Consider the following 19,018-nt stretch of genomic DNA (forward strand, 5'->3'; position numbering starts at 1 on the left):
GCTGAACTCATCCTGACAAGCAAAATAGAATGGATGAGGCCCAACTGGCCATTGCCTATGGTCTTGTTGCAAAGACAGGTGCTTTTCTCAAATGCTAAGTAAAACTGTGAAAGCTGTTGCCAAAAGATACATAACTGACATGCCTGCCCTGCTCAAGAAAGAAGGTTTGTATCTGTTTATAAAATGCTACAATAATCAAAGTAATACTCAAAGCTTAAACAGGAACATCCTTATAAAACAAATATAGAATTAAATGAACACCACATTTTTCAATAAAATTACACATTAGTTAGAGTCTAAATGTAACATTTTTTTTCAAGGACAGATATGAAAACTTTTTTGCCAAGATCTTTGCTCTCCAAAAATCTGTTTGTGAACTGAGATGTTTCTGCTGCACTTCACACCTCAGAAGAATTGCAGTGAACATGCAAGACAATCCTTCTCCAAACCAGTTCATAAAAGTCCTTTTCCAACAATGTGTATGAAAACAGTAATAAAACTACTGAGCTTACCACAGCCTTGCTTGCTTTTTTGGATACCCCATCTATATATCTGCACCCATTGCTCATCCCTGGACCTGTACTTTTGATTACAAGCTTTTTGGGAGACTGTTTGTTCAATAGCTGTGTACTCTGTACCACAGTACATTCTGAGACACTCTTCTAATACAAAGAATTCATAATAATGAACAATGTCACCATTTTACTTGTTAAAAACATAGCAGCAAAAGGTGCAATGGTTAGAAAATGGAGATATATTTCTTCAACAGCTGATGTTACCTTCAAGCAGAAGTTTAGCACATAAAGAACTATACCTGGGCCAAAGCATAGAAACACTCACATAAATATGTATTTCATGTCACATGATAGAATTCCTTGGCTGTTTACCAACACAGAAATTAAAAAAAAAAATCTGTCCAAAGGTTATTAGAGAATATCATGTAAGATTGGAGAAGATTTGCATCTGGTTAATGGTCCTTTTTCTCTACTCTTACTTTTGTACTTCAAAGTGCTCTCTCCAGCTGTGGAGAAAAAGCAGAAAGCTGAGCCTGGTGTCCCTGAACATGGATACTGGAAAAATCCCCCTTATTAAACACGGCATATACCTCCTCTTATTCTGGGCATTAGCCAGGGATTATAACTTGATGCTGCTCTGACTTTACTCTCACCTCACTTCATAAGTCATATAAAAATATTTTCCAAGATAACTACCAAAGTTATTGAAGACAGAATGATTTAAGGGGCTTTTAATAACCAGCATCCTCAGTCATATGCAGACTTGAGCTTTTATTACTTTTAAATAGGCTGTCCATGAAAAATATTATTCTTTCAGGAGCAATTGCATCACCACTTTATTTCAAATCCTCAGAGATTACAAAGGTAAACTCTTGGTTTTTCCATGGTGCTTTCTCAATGTTTATCGATTAATACAATAACAGATTTCAAAAAGTATATGGACATGAACAAGAAAGTGCTATTTGCTTTTTATAAATGGGGCAGCTACTGCAAGCCCACTCTCCAGTGGCAGACTCTGATTTGGGAGATCTATCAAGAAGAACCAATCCCTAGCTTTTAGCAAAGCTGGAACTGAGCAATAAAGCTATGGAATCAGGCTCCAGCTGGTTGGCTTGAGCGAGATGCAGCAGGAGGGGCTGGGAAATGGGCAGAGCTGTTCAAAAGCAGGTCCCAGGTCATGCACACGCACCTGATCCATGTCTCTAGTGAGGGGAGAAGTAGGAAATAGTTGGTACAAACCAGTTTGGTCTGACTTCTGTAACTAAGGAGCTAGTTTGGGAGCCTGTGTTGCCGGCTTCTACCTTGCTTTTCAGCAGCACCAATCCAAATTTCTGTGCCTAACCCAAGCAGCTACCAGAAACCTGATGAATGCCTTTGGGCTGCACTCACATCCCTGTATCAATAGACCAAGAAAATAACAGCTGCTGTACAGAAGCACCCTGAAGGGTAGGGCAAATATATTTGTTTTCTATAATTGTTTTTTCATTCTTCTCACTCATGGAGCAAAGAGTAATGGAGGAAGGCAGGAGGAGTGAGGGGAAGCAGGGTAGAAATGCAGCTCATAAGTATGTCTTGAGTCATCATGCTGTTCCTTTGCTTGCCTTTGAACCTATCGTAAACTCAGATTTGCAGGCTTTTTAGATCTAGTCCAAAACATTTACGTGAGTATCACTAAGCTCACTAATATGGGAGAAAAAAGCCCATCAATACGAATTACACATTGATGCAAAGCTTTTCTGCAGAAGTTTCCGACAAGAACAATGCAATATGAACCAGAGCATTGTAACAGGTGATATCCTACCCAAATTTTGAATACTTGTTTTTATATCACTTTCTTGTGAGATTTTTAAACCTTAAACCTCTCCGTAACTTCATGCAGCGGCAAAAATTAAAGGAAGTTAAAGTTAACAACTTCCTCTTTAATTTAACAGGTCTGGATGATTGATTAGTAATATCACTTCTGTCTGAGACTGACAGGTGACTGCGGTTATTGAATGCAGCAAGAAAGAACTCCTGGCAGCTCATGAGATCGCTCTGCATATCAATATTATCAGGTACTTTTAGCAGTCGTTATAATAGTTTTGTGACTTTATACAGATCACTCTTAGGTTTAAAACATGTTCTCAAATAAAACAGAGGAACTTATTTGTATGGACTGAAGCTAAAACGCAAAGAAGGCTTGAAAATACTTATAATGGCTGTAACAGTATTTTATTGCAGCAAAAATTAGGCAGTTTAAGCTGCACAAGCCAAGTAAATCCCGCTGGAGTGTCACGGGCCAGTGGGGCCGGGCACGGGAACCTCGGCGGGCAGTGCGACCCAGCTCTCCTCCCCGCTTCTGTCCCTTTTCCCCTACAGCCGCAGAGGGGCACAGACACGGCCCAGCACAGCCCAGAGCACAATCCCCTCCGCTTTTTGTTTCGGCTGCCTGTGGTTGCGATGCCACAAGCGCCCAGAAAGGCCAGCCGGGCGGGAGCCCGCGGTGACAGCCGGGCACCGCAGAGGAACGGGGACACCCAGCGCGGCCGGGGCGGCCTGCTGGGCCGGCTGAGCGCCCACCGAGCGGGTGCCGAGCCGAGGGCAGGGGCTGCCGAGCGCGACCCCCGAATCCCCGGGGCTCGGTAGGGTTCCCGCCGCCGGCGCGGCCCGCGGGGCGTGTCCCGGGCGGCCCCGCTCCGCCCCGGGCCCGGCCCGGCGGGGCAGCGGCGGCGGACGGGGCAGGGCCGGGCCGGAGCCGCGCAGCGGCGGCAGCGCCATGGGGCTGGAGACGGAGAAAGTGGACACCCGCATCTTCATGGACGACGACGACAACTTCCCGCGGAGCGGCGGCCCCGCGCTGTCGGACGCGGAGAAGTGCGCGGAGGACGAGCTAGACCGCGACCCCCACGGGCTGAACTCCCACCTGCAGGTGCGGGCCGGGCCGGGCCGGGCCGGGCCGGGCCGGGCTGGAGGCGGGCGGGGCCGGGGCCGGTGCTCGGGTGCCCGGCGAGGGGGGTCCCCCGCGGGGTGCCCGCGCCCCAGCTCCCCGTGACAGTAGAGCCTCCTCTTGTTCCAGCTGGGGTTCGAGGATGTGATCGCGGAGCCCGAGCTCACCCACTCCTTCGACAAGGTGTGGATCTGCAGCCACGCTCTGTTTGAGCTCAGCAAGTACGTGATCTACAAGGTCCTGACTCTGGTCCTCGCCATTCCGATGGCCCTGGTTGTGGGGATCGTCTTCGCCACGCTCAGCTGCCTCCACATCTGGTAAGGGCGTGCTGTGTCCGGGCTCTGCCGACAGCTCCGCAGAATTCCTCTCCTCTAGCATTCCTTATTGCCCAACCACCGGGCACCGACTTTACGCAGCTAGCACGATCAGCTAATATTAACTGCTTTATTTCTAAAGGGACAGAAAAGGAAACAATGCTTTCTCTGTAATTCAGTTCCCTGCCTTGGTTTTACCAGCGGTCTGTCATGACTATATAATCTCCTTGGGGCAGAGAGCCCGTGTTCCCACTTCAACAGCACCTACAGCAATGCATTCCAACCCTGGCTGGCTTCTGGAGTGATAATAGTGACTGAATTTGTTTTTTAAACTGAAGTGCAGAATTTGTTCAAACGTGTATTTTAAATGAATTATCTAGGCAGAAGTATTACTAACACCTGAAGTTATTACTAACTTTTTAGTACCATTACCTCTTTCATTTTTTTCCTCACAGATTGAAGAAAGCTTTTGAGGGCCCAGCTGGCTCTGTGTTACTGACATAGAATGTAGCGCCAGTGCCTTGCATCTGGTGCATAGCTATCTCTAGATGCAGTGCTCCAAAGCCCTTCCACCTAAGCAAAAAACCCTGCTGAGCTCAGGAAAACTGCTTCTGGCCATGGCAAAAGTTCACAGGCAAATACACTGGCCGTCCAAGTCACAGCAAACCTGTGTACTTTAAGCATAATATCATCACAAAATATCAGAAAGAGTACTTTGAGACCAGAAAGGGAGATGATGGTGGAGAAGGGGGAAAGGTGGGGAGTATAATGAGGTTGAGGAAAGAACTGACAATCCAAAAGGCTGCAGAGGAAGGGATGAATGCAGATTATTGACATTATTTCTGCAAACCAAGATTTTCCGTATGCGTGAGTTTTGGGCAAAGTCTTGTTTTGATTTGGGTAACACTGGAATCCTTTTCCTTTTATCAAGGAAAACAGAATACAGAAACTGGAAGTGAACTCAAAACCCTAGGAATACATTGATTATCTGAACTTATGGTGGCAATCTTGTGGGTGCAGATTTCAGTTTTTGAAAGTACAATGAAAGCTTGTGTTGGTGGCATCATTAAGCCACTTTGAAAACTGATTAACTTGAGTTTTGGAACATAGTGTTTGCATAATATCCAAAGGAGTTGCAGTGCAGATTAGGGATGCCCACTTGCTGTATCTCTTGTTCTTAAATTGTTACAAACAAACAGTTCATAGGCATAGTGTTGCCCAGATTTTCAGATTTGTCAGCTGTCACTCCACCATAGTGTGCAGTGTGACTGCAAAAGGGTATAGTGAGTATATATAGGTTTCCAGTAGTGAAATATCTGTGGAAAAATTCATCAATACCAAATTTATTAAAACTGTAGTACTTTTTTTGTGCTTCAGAAGGATCTTGTATCTGGATTTCACAGACTGGATACAGGGTTTCACTGATCCAGGACTCAGAGGTCAGTTACTATTTATGCACGTAGTCCCTAGTGACTATCTCAAGAACTGTGGGTTCTCAGTACATGTGAAATAGGACTGTCTGAATGTAGCACTTCACTTGAAAAGTTTCTCTTGACTTTCTGTGAACACACTTGCTTTCCCAACAAATCAGTTTCTTGCCCAGGTTCATTGTCAAGATAGAATTGATCTTTTGTTTTGATCTTCCTTGCACCTGGGATGGATGTGAAAGAATCACGTAACTCAGTAGTGCTGTCTGCATCCCCTTGGACTCCATCCAGTGCTACCATCCAAAGGCAATACTGCCTCATATTCCCACAAACTCGAGCTGGATTTGTTCAAACACAAAGGTGGAACACACTGAGACTAAGTTGGCACCTCTAAGTTGGCACCTTTTCATGTTCCAGATACCATGTGAGTGGAGTTCAACATTGCTGCATTTGAGAGGGTGGTGCAAAAGTAGTGCACATGTAAAGGCCCTAAATACAGGGTACAGGGTAGTTCCCTGGTTGGCCCATTGGGTCTGAAAAAAAACGTAACTCCTTGTTTTGTACATGAAAGAAAGGGAATTCCATTATAACTCTGTTTTCAGCTGTTTAAATGTCATGGGAAGACCCTGGGGCAAACCCGCCCAGAAGTCTGCCACTAAGAGTCTCTGTGCTTCACTTTTATCATCCAAACCAATAAGGTGATGATGTTGATATGTTTTAAGGGAGCCTTTTCTGGGGCTAAATTCAAAAGTGTTTCAACAGCTTCTGGAGGTGCTCAAGCAGGAAGCTCTGTTGATGTCACACATGCTGTTGCAGTTTCATCAGCATGTTAAAATCCACATCTAACTCAGCATTTCTCACACTCAAGGGCATCTTGTGAATTGCCCTCATCACACCTGATGGTAAATATTGTCTTTCATGTGTAAAAAGAAAGCTAAGTAAGAAATATATAGCAATACACTTGATTTTCATTTTAAACCATAAGGATGGAGCATATTTTGTTCCCAGACTGGCTGCTTGAGCAGAATCTAGTTTCCCACTACCTGGTAGAAGATCCTGATGGGCTGAACCTGGGCCAGCTAGCAGGCTGGTGATCCACGTGCAAGCCAGTTCAAGGAAGTCAACTTCACATTTTTCCTTTACTGATGACTGTCATTCTCACCAGAGTATACAGGCCACACTGAGTTGTGATATCTTTCTGTGAAATTAACAAGCTTTTAAATATGTCCTCAGACTGTAGCTCTTAAGGTTATGATTTTTGAATATGAAGAGAACAGTTCTGGTTTTTCAGGCAGCTCAATGAAAATTGTTATATTTCTTGTAGATCAGCAGCTCAGTCTTGTTCCAAGCCACATGTTTGCAACCTCTTGGAAATTAACACTTGAATTTCATGTATGCTGCTCTGTACTTTTATCAGAATAGCGTTCTGGTACATTACATATTTACACTAAGAATCAGTGACCCATAATTTGAGTCTTGGATCTGAGATGGGCTCGCTCAGCTCTATACATCATGGGCTAAAGCAGTAGGTATTCACAGCATGTATCCACTTGAGCTTCCATTCACAGTGCTAAGAGAGAGCCAGGGACTTACATGAATACAGATATGCATTATTTCTTACCTTTTTGTATTCCACAGCTTTATTTACATAACCACTGCTATCACACTCAACCCTAAAACTATGTCCCTACTGACTGTTTGAAATCGAAATAAATTACACTACAGCTAGGAAGGCCTACCTTATATTCTGGTGATACTGTCTTGATGCCTCTTCTTTGATGTCCAGTACATATCCCTTGGTTTAGGAAAAGAAAGTATGTGGATGTTGCCTTGCTTCTTTTGTAGTAATTTTATCATTTCCAGTCTATCCAGGTCCTGGAATACATAATATTTGATTTTAATGCACTTCAAATACTGTGTATGAGATGTGAAAGGCTTTGGTGGTCATCCATTGCCTCACTTGTCCCAGTGGTTAATGGCATGCAACAAGCTGTAGAACTGCTAGGTAATTTTTAGCCTTTTCACAATGCTTGCTTGTATTGTAGAGCTATACAGGACTTTCAATTCACAATCATGATGTAGTACATGGAGTTAGATAATTTAAGCACAGAAACATAGAGCATTTGAAAAATAGTACTGAGATTCCATTTTGGAAAACCTTACAGGAGAAGGCATGATTCTTCACTTTGAAGCCAGAATCTGAATTTATGGTGCATGACTACTCCAGCATTGTTGCCCATGTCTGTAAAAAGTTGATTCTCATTATCAGTGGGAATTAAACTGTGCTCTGCCATTTCCAAGAGGTGTTTGGTTCTTGACAGTGTTCATTCAGGGCTTAGCAAGAAGAAAAAGTAACGTGAGCAAAAGTGAGAAACGTTGAGGGGAATAATTTTGTAGATATCATGCCTTGAACAGAATAAAGAGAAAATAGGATAGGAGGGAAAAATGGGGTAATTGGCACTTTTCAGTTCAACAGTTTCAACAGTTCCCATAAGACACAATTCATCCCACTTGGTCAAAGGAGGTGTATTTTATAATATATATACATAGCAAGATTCAGTGAGAGGTCATGTAGGTAGCTGTCTTCAGCTTAGATGGCAAATTCAACAAACCTTTTGTTTTCTTCCCAATGTGGTACTACATGGTAACACTAGCAGTACCAATATGGCATCAGGGTACCTACCATGTCTGTGAACAAAAGTGCAGACCAGGCTAAATCCACAGCAAAGGATGGGTACATTATATTTGTCATGTCACAGAAACAAATACATGGCTTCTAATGGCATTTGATTATTAATTTTTAAGTGTGACTGGCCACTCCATGGAAAGCCCATTGCACCCTCTGATAATCTGGAAGTATCGCACTGTCAGATGATATCCTGTGCAGAACAGGATGCAGGCTAGTACACATGTAAATACACACATAATTTAAAACTTAGAAAATATCTTTTATGACTCTCCTTAGTGTAAAGGATTTTCTTCTCTGAGGAAAGACGTTTGAGTAATTGTTTTATAAGTAGATGGACTTTTATTTTAAAATTGAAAGTTATTTACATTAATTAGCTTTGGTTGCTATTATGTCTCATATATCCTCCTATGGATTTAGCCTACATTGGGTTTTGCATGCATTTACCATAAATTAAAAACTTCAATAATAAGTGCTTAAAGATTATAAAATATTACCAAAACATTTTAATGTTTATTTTCCATAAGATTATCAAAATAGTTTGACTTCCAGTAATCAAAATAGGTTGAGTTCCAGTACCGTGTGAATTACCTCTACAGCAATTTCAGGTACTATGATCACTGCTTCTCCAGCCTTCTACATCTTTCTGTGAATCTTCTGCATACTGTGGTATTTGTTTAGTTTGTATTTTGTGTGATCCTGTCAACAGAGGGTCCAAAAGAAATGTTGTCTTTTCTGCTTCTCTCCAGTTCAGTTAGGTTTTAAAAAAATCAGGCCAAATTAATTATAGATGGTATCAAAGGAACAATTACATTGTCCTTATAAACTATCTGAAATGGAAAAGAGGTGAAGTCAGCACAAACAAAATAGCCATTTCTGGTGCATTCCCTGCATCGCTTGGAAAAACAGCAATTTTTTCCCCCCTTTGCATTATTGATGTTTATCAGCTGTATTCTAACAGGTTAAGGCCTAGTTTTTTATTCTATAAATGATGTATTCTATATGCAGTGATATTATAGGTGGTCATAAACACATAGTTTACAGGGTTCAGTTTAAAGCTAGAGGCACAACTTTCCAGTAATGCTCACAGTCCTATATGGGCTGTTTCAGCAGAGACAAAAGAGAAGGTTTTAGAAAAACTATTCTTGTTTAAATCCATCTGGGCTAGCTTTGAGTAGAGCATTGATGTACTAGTATATGGCTTGCATTGTATGACAAAAGCTGTTAGATAAACACTGAAAGTAATTAATTTTGATTCTGTACATTTCTAACCTTCAAAATTTTTTAAACGTGGTAGGTATTTTCTACTTTGTTAATACGAGGAGTATGCATTGTAAATACACAGCAACGTTTTTTCAGACTTAGGATGAAATATTAAATTAGGTATTTTCTGTCATTCCAGTCAGAGTGAAAATTCTGCAGTGGAATTATGCAAATGCAAGACTGGGAACTTAAATTTTTAATGCAACAGTAAAGTAGGACAGAGTTTTTTATCATTGTCCAAAGAATCTGTAGCTTCTTTTACCTAACTTAGGAAGTAAACATGTTCAATATGGCAGAGAGATTTTTTTAAAACCTTGTGCTAGTAGAACTTCAATATTATTTATGTATACATTCAGTTTGTCTGCACCCAAGTAAGAACAGCTTAGTGAAATGACCAGAGATTTAGGCCAGTAAATGATTAAGGAAGGAGAATAACTTAAAATATTGTGGTCAGTTGTCATGTATCCACTGGCCCTTGTGAACTGCCCGTGTGTGCACTTCTGGCTCTCCTCCACTGTTAGCATGCTTGGCTCAAGCCACCAGTAATGACATTGCTTTGGAATTGGCACAGATGGAGAGCAATCCCCAGATGCTTACCAAAGCTCAGGAGATGGAAGCACAATACTTTCTAGTATGCACCCTGAGTGAATAAAAAGATCTTATTCCCTGACAAGGAGTTCTGACCATATTCTAATGTTAATTTCTCTCTCAGAAATGAAGAATTTTACAGGATCAGACCATTTTTCTGATGGGCTGATCCTGTAAAGTGGCATGTACCTGTATTGTAATAATCTGATATAACTGGATATTGCCTCCCTATTTCTGTTCTACTGTAGCATCTTGTAACAGGGATGGGTAGGAATGAGACATCAATGGTGTGATGTGCATGCGTGCTGGTGCACTTGTGTGTGCCTGCGGGACAGACAGACAAAAGAAACACCAGAAGGGGCAGCAGAGCAAGAACAGATTGTAAAGGCTGTTTCCAGTAAGTCAATCTGGGGAACATAGTGTTTCTGTCAACCCCTAAAGACCCACATTCAGATATGACCACAGCACAAGAGAGTCCTTAGGAGATGACTGCTCTTCAGCTATGGTGGGTGGCAGCAAGGCTATGGCAGATCATGTACACCAGCCCTGCCAGGAGGAGGGAAAGACAGCAAAAGTTCATCATTCTAAATGGCATGTAAAGAAATTGCCAGTTAATAAACAGAGGCACAAAAAAAAGAAAGCTCCCATGTTGCATCCAAATGATTCTGGCCAGAGGACCACATGCATATGCAGGTGTGAGGGCTTGAGCAAACAAAATTGAGGGAGAATGACTGCGAGAGTCAACTTGCTTAAATATTTATATTTATATTTATATTTATATTTATATTTATATTTGTATTTGTATTATGACGTTATAAAAGGTGAGGAACCATTGCTCTTCCATAAGATGTCACACCTGTGTTTCATTATCCTGATTTCCCTGTGCTCTAGCAGCACCAATCTTCAAATTTTTTGTTTTCTCTTTTGCAGGGTTGTGGTGCCTTTTGTGAAAACCTGTCTCATGGTCCTGCCTTCAGTGCAAACTGTATGGAAGAGCCTGACAGATGTTTTTGTTGTACCATTCTTTCAGAGCCTAGGCCGGTGCTTTGCCATGGTTAATATACGCCTGGACCAAGAGTAAACATCAGAGATGTGACACTGCTGTAGGTGTAGCTGGTGTTATATTTCTTTACTAACCTAACATACAAGCACTTACCATTCATTCCAAACTTAAATTACAATGGCTGGTTTAAGTGGGAACATGCTGTTTTTATTAAAACTCATTTATTATCAGGGAGATCCATTTAAGAATTAGTAGGCAGTTTTCATAGCTCACTATTTTAACAACAGAGTGATCGTGGAGTATATTGGCAACACTTTATTTTAATGGTAGGTTGATTGGTAGATTACAGGAGAATTCTCATGGAGGACTAAAAGCCACCACAGTGATAATGATTGGTGTTATTTCTATAAATAAATAAATGAATAGGCTGTGATACCTTAGACAAAACTGATCTCTAGGGTTTCACACTGACTTTACTGCAGTTCCACCAGGGATCATTTTTGGCCTTGCTATGCAGAACGATAAACCCAGTCCTCTGTTATCAGCAGTTAAAGTGAACGTGACTCATTGCATAAACATACAGGGAAAGGAACTGTTGTGTAATTCTCCTATATTGGGGAGGAGGGGGGAAGCTCCCTAGAAGTTTATCCCTTAAAATAAGGTGTTAGTTAATGATCTGTAACATTAGCTAATCTGTATATTTTATTTAATGAGAGATTAACTTTGCTGTATATTTTGTACCTTTGTAAATGACAGTTGATCAGGTTTCTATGAAGCATAATTTCTGTAGTATTTGAATTCTAACCAACTTATTAAGCAGCAAGAGTGAGACACTACAAAAATTATTTTAGATAACTAAAATTTCCTTTTCTAAATTAAATAGATTTTGAGTGTTGCTGTGCAATTCTAATATATTAATTATATATGATTGTGTGTAAAAGCAAAGATTATAAGTGTTTTTATACACGATTACGCAAAAGACTTGGAAATATCTGTTTATGAGAAATGGTTTTATTAAAAATTGGGTGTAATAAATGCTACCCTGCCTATTTCTGTATATTATTGATGTGAACATTGTGATATTTAAAGCAATAGACACTATGCTAGCACTTTAACTAGGTAGCAAGCTCTTATGGAAGGCGAGTGAGTGTACTTGGTATCCTTGTCTAATTCTCCTAACCTATTGACTTGACTCTCTCTGTTGCTTATTTACTATTTCAAACCCTAACCCCCGAAAAAGACCCTTCTTTCTTATGCACCTAATAATGACGTTTTAAACCAGAATAACAGAAAATGTGCAGAGGTACATTAAAATTACATTAGCCTTCTGGTGGGCTTATGCTGCTGTTTTATTTAAATACAGATGGTAAGTTGCAACTGTAAAATGTTTGTATGATTTAGAATGTTATTTTCTAAAATGTCTCAATTTTCTTATCAAACAAGAGGTATCTAATAAAATAATAAAATTTCAGCTGTTTCCCATTTTCAACTTCATTTCTTTTCAGATTTTTCAGCTTCTAAACAAACTCTTAAAATGCCAAACAGCATAGAATACTATGCAGTTCTTCCAAATATCTGAGAGGTAAAGAAATGGATGAGTATCAATACCGTTCCCCTATTATCAACTGCATTAGTGTATTTATAGTAGAAAATGAGGTATCTCTGTGTGCAGTTAAGCCCATACAGAATGATTGCTGTCTCTGAAGTATGTCTCTCTGCAGAATTTCAGCAACATTCAAAGTAGTGCTTAATTCTTTTTACAGTCGCAAGCTTTCTTTACAGATCTGCTGCAGAACTTTCCTTTTCTTGTCTGTTGGCCTATTAAAGATACCTGGATATTCTTTGTGCATTAGGAACATATTTGTATATTAAAAGTATTTCTAGCTTTTGCGCCATTTAGAGGGGGATTCATATGACTTTAAAAAACTGGATCTTAATGATTAGTGCCCATGGAAACTGCTCTTGTTCTTTTTTATTCTGCAAGAAGTTAGCTTGTTTTTCAGATGGGCTCTTCGAAATACCTTTCTTGTGTTAAAAATGGAAATAACTCTTTTGAAAATAAAAATTGGCCAGGCTAGGCTTGAACTCTTTTGAGAGTTATTTTCTTTTACAGCATCCAAGGACTTTTACAAAGATATTTTCCACTGAAAAATATCCCCTTGATGAATTCATTTAAAAGAGAAAAAGAAAATAAATCAATCAGTACTAGTTCTTGTGTCTAAAAGGAGTCTTATAAAAGCCTAAGCTTTAAAGGAACCCAAGTCTGCAATTCAAGTTTTGAGAATGAGACCATTCCCCAGAGAAAGATGTATCATTTTATGGTATGCATTCCTGGATATATTCATTCTTAAATAGCTTACTAAAGTCTACTAGCTCTAGCTACCACAATTAAGTAGAATGGTTTGGTTTGTTCTTATTTTGATTTAGACTTGTCATTGATTAGTTCTTTTCACCATTTCTCTAGCTGCTACAAGACTCAAGCAAGCTTGTTATTAAAGCCCTTAGTTTCCTAGATATTTATAGCAATATCTTTCTCTGTAACAGGTGTACCTTTACTATAAGAAAATAAAAAGTGCACTCTCAGACTTGGCAAATACTCTTACTTTGTCCATAAAAGGAGTGGAAGGAAGTAGAAATATTTACAGACTCTCCAATACTCAGGTGTGAATCTGCCCTAGGCAACTCTGGCTGGCAATTATTCTCAGGATTTTATGGTTCTGACATACATCCTGAAGGTCTGGCACAGCATATACTGTGAATACTTCCCAGCACTGTTGGACAGTGGACTGAATGGGAGCTGGCTCTGAACTGTGCTCTGCGATGTAGGAGCAGGTTTGTCTCCAGTTTGTTTGAAATGTGGACAAACTGTCCCTTAAAAGCAACTTAAAAATGAGAATTTAGGCAAAGGAGTCCAGAAACTGAGTCTCATTGTCTGCAACAAATGTAAGAAAATTTACGCCCGATTAGGATTACTTTGATGCATCTTTGTGTCTGTGGAATAGGGAAAATGTTATTGCTCACAACAAGAGTAGATTCTCCATCATCATGGTAGAGCTATTACAAATAATAGGTGTGAGATGTTACGATTCCAGCCTGTCTCTTGTTACTGCAGACCGCAGGTCTACAATCATGAGCTGGAAACTCAGTTCTGACTTGCAAAATATTTCAGCATCTTGTTTTTCCTGAAGATCACAACTAACATACAGAACTCACCCTAGATTTGTGTTTATGGACTTCTTAATTTTAATTCACAGAGAAGTTTAACCTACCTACTTATGAGAGCTGTTTCCTAAAATGCTCCTAATCTGATTCTGGAGCTTTTATATTTGTATCTTATCTTTCACCACCCTAGTAGTTCACCATATAAATTGAAACAAATTCTTAACAGAAACTTTGATGTACTAGTAAATGAAGAGTCTGTTCCCACCTATCCAAAAAGTTCACTTAAGCACTCACTAAAAAGTTCAGAACATCCCTGCAGCTCTGGGACCTCAGACCACACACTTGTATAAAGTGGAAGCCAAAGAATGGTAAGTCCTTTATTTTTACAGGGTGTGATCATTCCCCCACCTGCAGAGATAAAACTATTGCTGTTATTACCTCTTGAAAAAAAAAACATGGAAAAATACATCTGTTTGGCTTTAAAAAAAAAATAAAAATGCAAATGGAACAAGGTCAAACACCAGACACTTTACCAGTGTTGTCTATGCTCGTGAAATTTAGAGTTGAAGGCCTCCAGAGATACTGAACCAGCAGTTAGGCATTAAAATTGGAGGTTCTTTCTTCATGCAGGGATTTACAAATTAGGCTAATTAATAAAGGCTAACTGTAGCTTGGAGACACTAATCTTCCTAAGCTTATTGTTAAAAAGGAAAACGTCTTCTGAGAGGCAATTCAGAGGAGCTAATAATTTGAATCATCCTCTAGAGAAAAGAGTCTGTACTGATTAGTGTAAAATATTGGGTTGGGCTTGGCTTGGCTTCTTTGCTCTGCTACATAAAAAGTTGTATTTGCTGCAGAAATTGGGAAGGCTGATGGAAGCAACTAGAGTTTCATAAAAGTAGTGAGGCAGGTTCTTCTCTACACCCTTCTGTCACAACTTGATGCCAGGGGTGAGTGTCACCTGTGTTAGATGTTCAGTTTTGGCTGTTGTATAGCTTCCCCTTCCAACTGCAAGTGGGAGGAAGGACTCCTTCACATAGCACCGAATCAGACCCTACTTAAGACGCTCAGATGGAATAAAATATAGAGATTCACTTTTATTTCAAACCTTGAGGAAAGCTTGTCTATTTTTTCAACTGTCTTAGCTCAATAAGAGCTGCCTTTTCACCCCATGTATCTAATTTTGCTTTTTTTTTAGTGTTTTACACATATTATTATATGTGATATGATGTGATATGATATTATATTATACTACATTACATTACATTACATTATATTATATTATATTATATTATATTATATTATATTATATTATATTATATTATATTATATTATATTATATTATATTATATTATATTACATTACATTACATTACATTACATTACATTACATTATATTATATTATATTTATTATTATATGATATATATAATATTGTATATTTTATTATTTTACACTATTAGAGCTATCACAATGATACACTGTCAGGAAGGGTTTACCAGGCAATGCTTAGGTAGAGAAGCAGAGTGACAAAAAGCCCATGCTACGTAAGCCTTAAGGAGTGGGTATTTAAGTCCCATTGATGAGACGAGTTCTCATAGTCTGATATTTTCTATAAAACACATGAACATTTAATAATGCAGTAGAACTGGAAGAAGGATACAGAACAGCATTGACATAGACCACTGTGCATGGTCCAACTCAGTTTTCAAGGTATCTGATACTGCAAAGGGTATCAAAAGGGGGATTTGGTTTGCACCAGGTCTTGCAGAATTAAAGCTTTCAATTTATTTGCCTCTCCAGTCAAGGCAGTTACAAGCTATCTTGATAAAGACCTACAGGGGCTAGCTCTAATAAAAGATAGACACACCTACTACAGGATTGAGATGAGAAAAAGTAATGCATTTTGATCCAAAACTCTAATCCCTGCCCAGCTGCCACCCACCAGGAACATGTCTGAACTCAGAAGGCACCTCCCTTTCCCATAACCCCTCACAATACCTACAGCTTTACCTTTGTCATGCCCAGAACTGCCCTTATTTGAGCAACTTGGCATCTTACTCATATCTAAGCCCAGTCAGAACCCCAAAAGAAGGGGGGCCTTAGACTTCTCAAAACATACTTAACTGCATATCAGCAGACTAAGGTACTTCCCAAAATACACTTTCCCAGGAGTCAAAATGCAGTGGCACACCTCAGGCAAAAATTGATTTCAGGTTTCTCAGGTGTTGGTTTGAGTTTTCTAGCCCTTAGGCTATTGTGAAATGTTTTATGGCAACATCACTTTCACATAAAATGAAATCACTCCTGTCTAGAAGTTGTGAGAAGGAAGAAATGTCCATATACCATTTCTCCTGGTATAACTAATCCTTGGATTCAAGGCACAAACAGGCCAAATACCAAATGTGTATGTGAACCTGCAGCCTTGTGTACTGGGGCAAGGAGAACCTATCTCTATGGAAAAATTCTGATCCAGTGACTTACATTTTAAAATACAGAAACCCTCCAGAGAGTGGGGACAGGATGACCACCATGAACCCTCCAGCACTACAAGTCTTTAAATACTGGAATGAGGAAAACCTTGGCCTGCATGCTTATCCTATCCTAATGCTTGTTTATCATACAACAGGGTGAGAACAGTAGCATGACTGCTAAAAATTCAATACCAACAGTTTTGGCAGCTAAGGCTTTCATCCAGCAAAACATACAAAACTCAATATAAAATGATGTGGTTAAGCATTTGAACAGTAGACACACAAAACTGCAATGATCTTTCACTCCTAAGCCTCAGGGTTTTGAGTGCTCTGCATAAGGCAGTCTGCTCATGGACAGCCTCTGTTACCTGACAGCCTTGTTGGTGTTGAAATGACACATAAAGAAAACAGTTTCCCAGGGTGATTTTGATCTTGCTGACACTGGAATATATCAGGAGTATTGCTAATACCATAACTGGAATAACTACACAAGCTTAAAATGAAAAGGGGGGCGAGGAGTGGAGGCAGGAGGAGTGTTTGATACCAGACAAAGACACTCAGTGAGCAGTCATCCACATTCAGTTCAGTTTCATGACTCATTTTCTAACAGTTTTTGAGGGATTTTGTCCAATCGTTTTTTTTCCCCCCCACTGGTTTCTGGGAATCCTACCTCTAACAACACTTTTATTCCCCTCAAAATGGATAAAATAAATCATAAATTGCACATGATTTGCTCCAGGTTTAGAGCAAGTTTTCAACTAATCCTGAGGTTTGAAATTTCAGTTAAAGCAAGATTTTGAAGCAATAAAAACTTTTTTAAATTGCTGGTGTGATGAAGAAAGGCAGTAAGGTGGCCAACTAAGGTGGCATGTAGTCCTGCACTACAAGCTAAGCTCCATGAGAAGACCAGGTGGCATTTCCAAGGCCCGCTTGAGTGTCTACAATTTCTGGTAATTTCTGGCCACCCCTGGATAATCCATTCATAGTAACTGAGAAGAGGAATGGAGCCTTTGCACTTTCAGAAGATTTCTGCAGGCCTTCACCTTGCCCTTTCCCATTGAGCTATTATTCTTCTTCTGAGTGTAACAGGAGATCCTTGCAGAACGCCTGTGTGCATCCATGCCAGGTCTCTGGCTGCTGGGTTTGTGTGCACTTCTCAAACAGCACTGCTAGAGGCAATGGGCCATGGCTCCATCCCTCTCCATCTCTGCAGATGTAACTTGCTCACTCTTGCTGCTTGGTAGTACCCATGCCTTTTTCTGAGTAGGCTGTTTTCTTGGTATTCCAGCTCAAGAAAGCACTGCTAATGTTCATTTTGGTTTGCGTGCAGCCTATTCTGGAATTCATCTCATAAAACTTTTAAATTCCACTAGTTTATGATATTATTCTAGCTGCAGTAGTGTTGTATGATTCAGAAATATTTTTTAAAGGGGACTGTGGTTCTGAAAAACTACTCCAGGATCAATTCAGCATTTCAAATTGACAAGTATCTCTCTTATTTCTCTTTCTTTAAAGTCATTCTTGAGATACAGAGTCATACTGAATGATGGATCAAAATGTTCTGATTCATGTGGAGGACAGTGACTAACTCAAAAATTTTCCTAGATGTGAAAACAAAGAACTGTCTTGCAGATTTTTTCAGATGGACAGAAAAATTGCAGAGTCTATGTCCTTCAATATACTCATTTGGCTCCATATTCACATTCAAAAGCTTGGACAGGCAAAAATATTCTAATGATGGCTTAAGTGAATTATTGCATCTATAAAAATGTTACTTTTAAAAATTACAACTAACTTGGAAAGTTGGAAATCTTCCATCCAAGGCATTTGTTCTAAAGTTTACGAGCAGTATAAAGTAAAGAAAGTTGACTGCTAACCACTGTATCCGCAACAGACATCCATGTGGACTGCATTTTCAACAGGTGCAGTTATTTACATGTGTGGTGCCTACATCCATCTTAGCCAGGGGCTTCTTTGAGGTCATTTCTCTGTTGAAGTGTCAAAGCAAAATATACTGTAGTTAGGAATTTTCTACTTCTGTTGCTGCAATTCTGTGCTAAATGGCATAACACTAAGGTCACAATTTTTCGGTTAATGTTATAAATCTTTCACCATAGTCTGATTTCCTAACACAAAACTAATGGCTGCAAACATATGCACACAAAAAAAAAGTGAAATAAACATTTTAAATCTATAGTGATGCTGCAACCCTAACCTGAGCCATCTTGAATACAGTGATGAATTTTTATACTTATACCGTTTACACCTACATATGCCCCTGAGTTTACAAAAAAACCTTGAGACCAGAGCATGGCAAGATGGTGTCGCACCATTCCCCTTTAAAAGTTAATCCCAGCGGCTAATATGCATGGCAGACATGCATGGATCAATCTCCTCTCAGGAAAAATAGAGCAGTGTTGAAGTGCAGAACTGTTAAATATTTGCATAGTTTTGAAATGAACCAGTTGAGAAAAATCTCTTTTTTTTTTCATCCCAAGGATATCCAAGTTTCCACAATTGTTCCTGGAGCGGCGATGCTTCTGTGTAAACTATTGTCAATGCCGGGAGGGGGGAACCCGGCAAACGCCTCGCTCGCTCTGGACGCTTAACACAACTAAAGTTTTCCATCTCCTCACTGCTTCCTTGCCCTCCCCCCATCTTG

The 19,018-nt window shown here is 39.9% G+C and overlaps 1 protein-coding gene across 1 annotated transcript; it reads left to right on the forward strand.

Moving 5' to 3' along the window:
- Positions 1-3,247: 3,247 nt before the first annotated feature.
- CAV2 (caveolin 2) lies at positions 3,248-11,325 on the forward strand. The gene is made up of 3 exons (XM_030960501.1): positions 3,248-3,423; positions 3,571-3,758; positions 10,650-11,325. Exons 1-3 carry the CDS (start codon positions 3,271-3,273, stop codon positions 10,798-10,800), a joined length of 492 nt encoding a protein of 163 aa, XP_030816361.1. The 5' UTR covers positions 3,248-3,270; the 3' UTR covers positions 10,801-11,325.
- Positions 11,326-19,018: the final 7,693 nt, after the last annotated feature.

This window comes from Camarhynchus parvulus, chromosome 1A (genome assembly GCF_901933205.1).
Source record: "Camarhynchus parvulus chromosome 1A, STF_HiC, whole genome shotgun sequence".
Taxonomy (NCBI): Eukaryota; Metazoa; Chordata; class Aves; order Passeriformes; family Thraupidae; genus Camarhynchus; species Camarhynchus parvulus.